A 6,238-nucleotide genomic window follows, 5' to 3' on the forward strand; every position below is an offset into this window, starting at 1 on the left:
CACAAAGAGACAAAAGAATGATTTGCCATTTATTATTTTGTATTAGTGTGTTTTTTTTTTCAGAGAAGTTTTTTTTTCAGTGCGAGAAGATATTAGTATCACCAACCAGATGGCGACACAGAAAACATTCAATTTAGTACATCTGTCAAAAAGCAAGATTCTTCGCTATAACATACCTGATGTTCTTTCAAGAAAAAATTGAGGGCCAAAAACCAAACTTATGCAAATGTGTATCGCGATCAACGTGAAACTTTCAGAATTTCATTTTTTTCACCAAAAAATGAAATCTCAGAAAATTTGAAGCCAATCAAAATCGAATGGGTCTCATTTTGAGGCTTGTTGTGTCTGTGTGTGTTCACACCGAGTTTTATTGTTTGTGTTGTTCTAATTTTTTGGCATGCGCTCGCACCACAACACATTGTTACATTTTTTTGCTTTCTGTGTATACTTTTCTTCTTTTTTCTCTCACTCACAATCGCAAACAGAGACCTGAGTTCAGTGTAATTTGATACTCGCTTAGGATGACAAATGTCGAAATGCATCCGAACCAAAATTTTGTTTATAAATAAATATTCATATTGATTTATGTTTGAAATTTGAAAAAGCAAAGTCATTTTGAGGTGTTTTATTTAAAATTTAATGGTAGATTGAAAAAATCTTTCCATTTCAATTCCCTTAACAAAGTGTACGGAAAAGTAAAATATTCAACATTAACATTGTTGGCAGCATATTGAATCTATTCCAATACGCGGGGGTATCATTACACTAACAACAACATCATTTGAAAAATGAAATTCGTCCAAAACCTGCTGACACGGAGTGAACGCGCTCACTTTGCAAACGCACTTGTTCATCTTGCCGGTTTGACAGCTAATGTCAAATCGACTTCTGTTTCAGTGTAGTTTTCTGTTCGAACGCAAGCGTTTTCTCAGTATGGTCCGCAAAATTAAAAAAAAAAAACAATTCTGCCACGAACCAGTTTTCTTTTTAATTATATAAACCAGTGATTGCGATATCCCTCTCAGCATCTCATAGGATAACTGAATGAGATAATTCAGCTGGCTGAGATGACGCAGCGACGCATCACCCAAGTCTATCGCCCGAGTCTTTGTGATTCACACACACACACACACACAATTCGATGCCGCGCGTCACTAAATGGGACTGAGTGTATAAGGATACCGCTGGGCGCATTGTGTGTATGTGTATCGCACAGACTCGGGTGATGCGTCGCTGCGTCATCTCAGCCAGCTGAATTATCTCGTTCAGTTATCCTATGAGATACTGAGAGCGATATCGCAATCACTGATATAAACTCCAATATATCATATAAAACCGTAATTTTTCCTCATTCAACTCAATTGAAAATGGAAGAAAAACAATTTTTTTAAATACGGGTGCAACCGAAAGAAACGCAATTTTTTTGTCTTGTGGTTTTTGTATAATTTTATTTGGTAGAATCGAAACATTTTTATTTATTTAAAATTCAAATGTTATTATTATTTCACCACACAACACAATGACGACTATTTTTGACACTGCATTGAATACAACCATCAATGTAGTTCTAAACGTTGCCGTCAAAATGTGTGGCGTTTTTGGTTTGACGTTTAGTGATCGAGACTATCGTGGTGTTCCAATAGTTCTTCAATATTAATTTGGTTTCTTTAACCGAAAAGTCTAGCGGTATCACGGTGACCTGAAAAATAATAATACAGATCAATGAAAAAGATCAAAGCGGTATTTAATTTAGTCAGCAGTACCATTGTTAACAGCTAACTGACGAGGTGTTTGATTCTCATTATTTACAAAATAAACTTCGGCTCCTTTTTCGATGAGAAGTTTAGCAACATTCTTTTGACCTTAGAAATAATTTAGATCGATGAAAAAGATCAAATCAATCTTTCATTTAATGAAAACAAGTATTCAACATTACCATTCATAGCAGCATTATGAAGAGGTGTATTACTAAAATGATTCGTGATATCTATACTGGCGCCTTTATTGAGGAGAACCTCGGCGACATTTTTGTGACCTGAAAAATAATTCAGATCGATGGAAAAGATCAAATCAATCTTTTATTTAATGAAAACAAGTATTCAACTTTACCATTCATAGCAGCATAATGAAGAGGTGTATTATTAAAATCAGTCACGGCATCCACATTGGCGCCTTTGTTGAGGAGAAACTCGGCGACACTCTGGTGACCTTAGAAATAATTTAGTTCGATGAAAAAGATCAAACCGATTCTCTATTTTGTGAAAATAACTATTCAACATTACCCATCTGAGCAGCATGATGAAGAGGTGTGTTTTTCCTAATATTTTCACTCTCAAGAATGGCGCCATTGTTGAGGAGAAGTTCGGCGACACTCTTGTGACCTGAACAATAACACCGATCGATGGGATAAAATCAGGTCAATCTTTTATTCAATAACAATAAGTATTCAACGTAACCGTTCTTAGCAGCATGATGCAGAGGTGTCTCATTAAAATTATTTCTAATATTTGGGTCGGCTCCTTCATCGATGAGTTTTCGAACTTCCTTCCTTTTGCCTGAATATGAAAAATATTCATAGATCAATGAAACGAATTGAACAAAACATTCTTTTTTTTAAAGATGTCCAAAATTACCAGCAAAAGCAGCTCTATGCAGAGCTGTATCTCCATTATCTCCGCTTACATCCCCGATTAAGAACTGTGGAAATAGAATCAAAGTGATACATTAACTTATGCACTTGTTTTACTGTTCGCAGATGATTTAAAACTCATTCTGAGAATCACGTCACCGAACGATGCCCGCTTATTCCAGATGGCCATTGACCAATTGCAACAAGCTCTACTTGAATCTGAGGAAATGTTTCGTCATGACGTATGCGAAGAACATCACCGTACAAAAACATGAATACACGATAAGCAATGGTCAGCACAAATTTGACAGAATTGAGCTACACCGAGACTTGGGTGTCATTTTTGACGTAAAACTCACATTTGCCAACCACATTGATACGACAGTAGCTAGCGCACACGGGGCATTAGGTTTTATTAAGCGAACACTGAAAAACAAGTTCACTATAGAATCAGCAAAAATGTTATATTATGCATTGGTTCGATCGAAGATAGAGTATGCTAGTGTAGTGTGGCATCCATACCACCGGTCATATATTGACAAGGTTGAATCAGTTCAGAAAAACTTTTTAATTTGGGCATTTAGAGGAATCTACCAAAGAGATGTTAATTATAGGTTGCCATCGTATCAATTTAGATGTGATAATTTGAATATTCAACCGCTTTGGAGGCGGCGTATAAATGCCTCAGTATTGTTAATTTATGATCTCCTCCTAGGAAAGTTGATTTGTACGGTGCTCAGAGAAAGAATTGTATATACGAGACGATTAGATAACAGAAACCAAAGAAATATAAGAAATAGGGATTTAGTTAGAATTGAAACTTATGGCACGGACTATGCTCGTAATCAGCCATTTATTGTAGCGTGTAGAAATTTTAACAAAGTGAAGCAATCGTTTTTGGACTCGGCATCAAGGCAAATATTTAGTAGAAATGTGTTCAATTTAGACAACAGTATTTTTGAAGAATTGTATGTTTAGTGAATAGTGGTGGTCACGGTCGGAGGCCGCAGAGCGCCACTTCGAAGTCATTAGGGCTGGTGGACATTTTTTTGGAATAGAAGAATTTTTTCAATTCAAGAACTTGAAAAAGGACACTTTTCATTTTTTTAAATTATTTCAGAGAAATTTATCACAAATTGTCCACGAAAAGTATGAAAGATGAAAAATTTAAAAAAAAATCGACTGAAACTGTCGACTCACCTCGGATACCATCAAGCCAATGAGCAGCAGTGTGAAAGAACTTCGACTCAGCATTTTTCTAGCTTCGAACTATTAAAAGTTTACTATGAACGTATCAATTGGAAAGAACTGTTTGATGGACATGCGAATCGAACGTATCCTCTTATATACTTTTCAAGTGTGGCCACGTCGGTGGGCAACACACTGTATGATTCAATCCACGTACAATGACGATTCTAATAAAAGTCCACAAAATATTATCGCACACATTTTTCAAGATAACAATGTCAAAACAATTGATGGAATTACAATTCCACCTGTGCATGTGTGTTTAATTTCGCGTTTCACATCAAATGTTTTGCATTGAAAATATCAGATGTTTACATTTATTCTTTCATCACCTTCTTGAAATATGTAAAAATTTAAAAAGTAAATATTTTTCACTCTCGAAGGGTTGAGTGGTGTTACTACGGCACATGGCTGTTCAAATTTAAAAATATTCACATCTTCGCTGTATGCACAAAAAACATTCCGTTTCAAAGTAAATTCAAAGTTAAAAAATAACCACAAATCAACCGTCGCTTACATGATGTAAATTAGAATGTGAATGATCAAACGACATGACTCATTCCTTTGCGTTACATTCAGGCTCACATGCCATGGTTGCGTTGCTTTGTTCAATAGCTACAGTGTTAGTTGATGCAAGCATTGCAAGGATATACGGTATCACATTTACTTTACATCACTCAATAAGTTATAGGTAGGATACGATGATATTGATACAAATCTACGTATTCCCTTAAAAATTACAAGCGAATCTCATGCAAAATCATATCCATACTCAGTAACACTTTCCATAGAAATATAGACAGCTCCTCAATTAGTTTGAAATTCCAATGAACACACACGTAAAGAAATACTACTTACGATCCAATACAAATCACATAAAAAAGTAAAAAATTCTGTCACTGTCGCATTTCGTACCAACACAGCCAACTTTTTGTTTCCATGAAATAAATTCTTCGTAGTGGTAAAAAATCTATGGCACAGATTCGAGAAAAATATCACTAATACTGAGAGAAAAAACTTGTTCCGTTTGTGTCAAAGATCGAAAAATTTATTCCTTTTATTAAGTTTATCAAGCACTTTTCAAGAAGTTTTTACCTAGCATTGAATTTTCGTTTAAGCTTTACTATCTAAATACGGTCAAACTTATTATAATGCCATCGTTGGATGGCGTTTATTCTGGTCAAGAGCTTGAAAGTCCTCCGTGGTGTGCGTTTTCCATATTATCGCTAAAATTTCATTTTATCTCATTAAATCAAGAATATTAAGAAAAGAATTTATTTTGAAATGAAAGCCAATTCGGTCTTTGTTCTAATCGATAATTTATTTGAAATAAATGCAGACATTTCAAGTCATCTGCGACTCTTCTTCAGGGCCCAAAAAATAACATATGTTTTGGGTTCAAGGATACTATGACGATGCAAGCGTAATAATGGGCTGTAGTATTCTACATTGATGGTGACAGTGGGTAAATAAAAAAGTCTGGTATTTTTCAGAGAGTAAGTATGCGTTGAAACTACGTTGTAATTGTGATTGACACTGGTTGAGGAAAGTTTATTTTTCTAATGATACCTACCTATGACATACAAACAGTTAAGGTTGCACAAATGCAGCAAAATGATATCTTCTATGTACTAATATTGTTGACCACACAAATTGATATGGTCAAAGATTGACAAAAAATGTATTGGAATAATTCTTCTACAGGACAATCGAAAACGGGAATCGAAGGAAATCATCCGATTATTCAGCTATTCGCCACCTGGAAAATACAGATCGACTAAAGATCAAACAATTTCTTGTTTTGTGAAAATATAAAGAGAATTACATTCGCGATCCCGTACTTTTCCGTACAGTTGTTCGTACTTTTTTTTTCATATTTTGCATAAAAAAGCATATTTTCAGTGAAAATCGGTCATTTTAGTCAAAATTTCGACAATTTCGTATGGGAGGTACTTGTAAATCGATTCCGAATGGCTTTAAACTTTCTAAGATTCATGGCGAAAAAATAAGAATCTGAGAATTTGAAGTCAATCGGAATCGATTACACATCCCATACAAAAAATTTTTCAAGGAAAGAACTTCAAGCATTTTCGTGCTTTTTGGCAGATGTACTAAATTGAATGTTTTTTGGTTGGTAATACTAATATCTTCTCGCACGGTTCTGATGAAGATTTTATTTATTGTTTATACAATTTTGTACAAAATCACTTTTTCATTCATAAACTCAATTTTGAAAAGAAAATCACAGTTATTTGGACAGTCGAGTTACTTTGCATGCAAAATGCCTAAAACATATTATCTGAAAAAAAAACATACTAATACAAAATAATAAATGGCAAATCATTCTTTTGTCTCTTTGTG

General features: G+C 34.5%; 1 protein-coding gene and 1 long non-coding RNA gene across 2 annotated transcripts; one reads left to right on the top strand and one right to left on the bottom strand.

Annotated features, from left to right (window-relative positions):
• Positions 1–1,594: 1,594 nt before the first annotated feature.
• Positions 1,595–3,903, bottom strand: LOC129571204 (putative ankyrin repeat protein RF_1087). Its single transcript, XM_055450973.1, has 7 exons — positions 3,830–3,903; positions 2,634–2,697; positions 2,283–2,555; positions 2,110–2,208; positions 1,937–2,035; positions 1,764–1,862; positions 1,595–1,699 (listed from the first exon to the last, which is right to left on the bottom strand). The coding sequence occupies exons 3-7, from the start codon at positions 2,284–2,286 to the stop codon at positions 1,668–1,670; spliced, it is 333 nt and encodes a 110-aa protein (XP_055306948.1). The 5' UTR covers positions 2,287–2,555; positions 2,634–2,697; positions 3,830–3,903; the 3' UTR covers positions 1,595–1,667.
• LOC129571205 (uncharacterized) lies at positions 1,595–5,729 on the top strand. The gene is made up of 2 exons (XR_008688230.1): positions 1,595–2,306; positions 2,756–5,729. It is a non-coding gene; the product is annotated as an uncharacterized LOC129571205 (long non-coding RNA).
• The last annotated feature ends 509 nt before the right edge of the window (positions 5,730–6,238 follow it).

Source organism: Sitodiplosis mosellana, unplaced genomic scaffold, assembly GCF_009176505.1.
Source record: "Sitodiplosis mosellana isolate CC-2019 unplaced genomic scaffold, AAFC_SMos_1.0 Smas_scaffold_1611, whole genome shotgun sequence".
In the NCBI taxonomy this organism is placed as follows: Eukaryota; Metazoa; Arthropoda; class Insecta; order Diptera; family Cecidomyiidae; genus Sitodiplosis; species Sitodiplosis mosellana.

Bases quoted from the DNA above. Each gene is read 5' to 3' on its own strand.
- LOC129571204 (XM_055450973.1), bottom strand. The intron at 2,036-2,109 runs GTAAAGTTGAAT...ATTATTTTTCAG, and splicing joins TCATTATGCTGCTATGAATG to GTCACAAAAATGTCGCCGAG. The intron at 1,863-1,936 runs GTAATGTTGAAT...ATTATTTCTAAG, and splicing joins TCATAATGCTGCTATGAATG to GTCAAAAGAATGTTGCTAAA.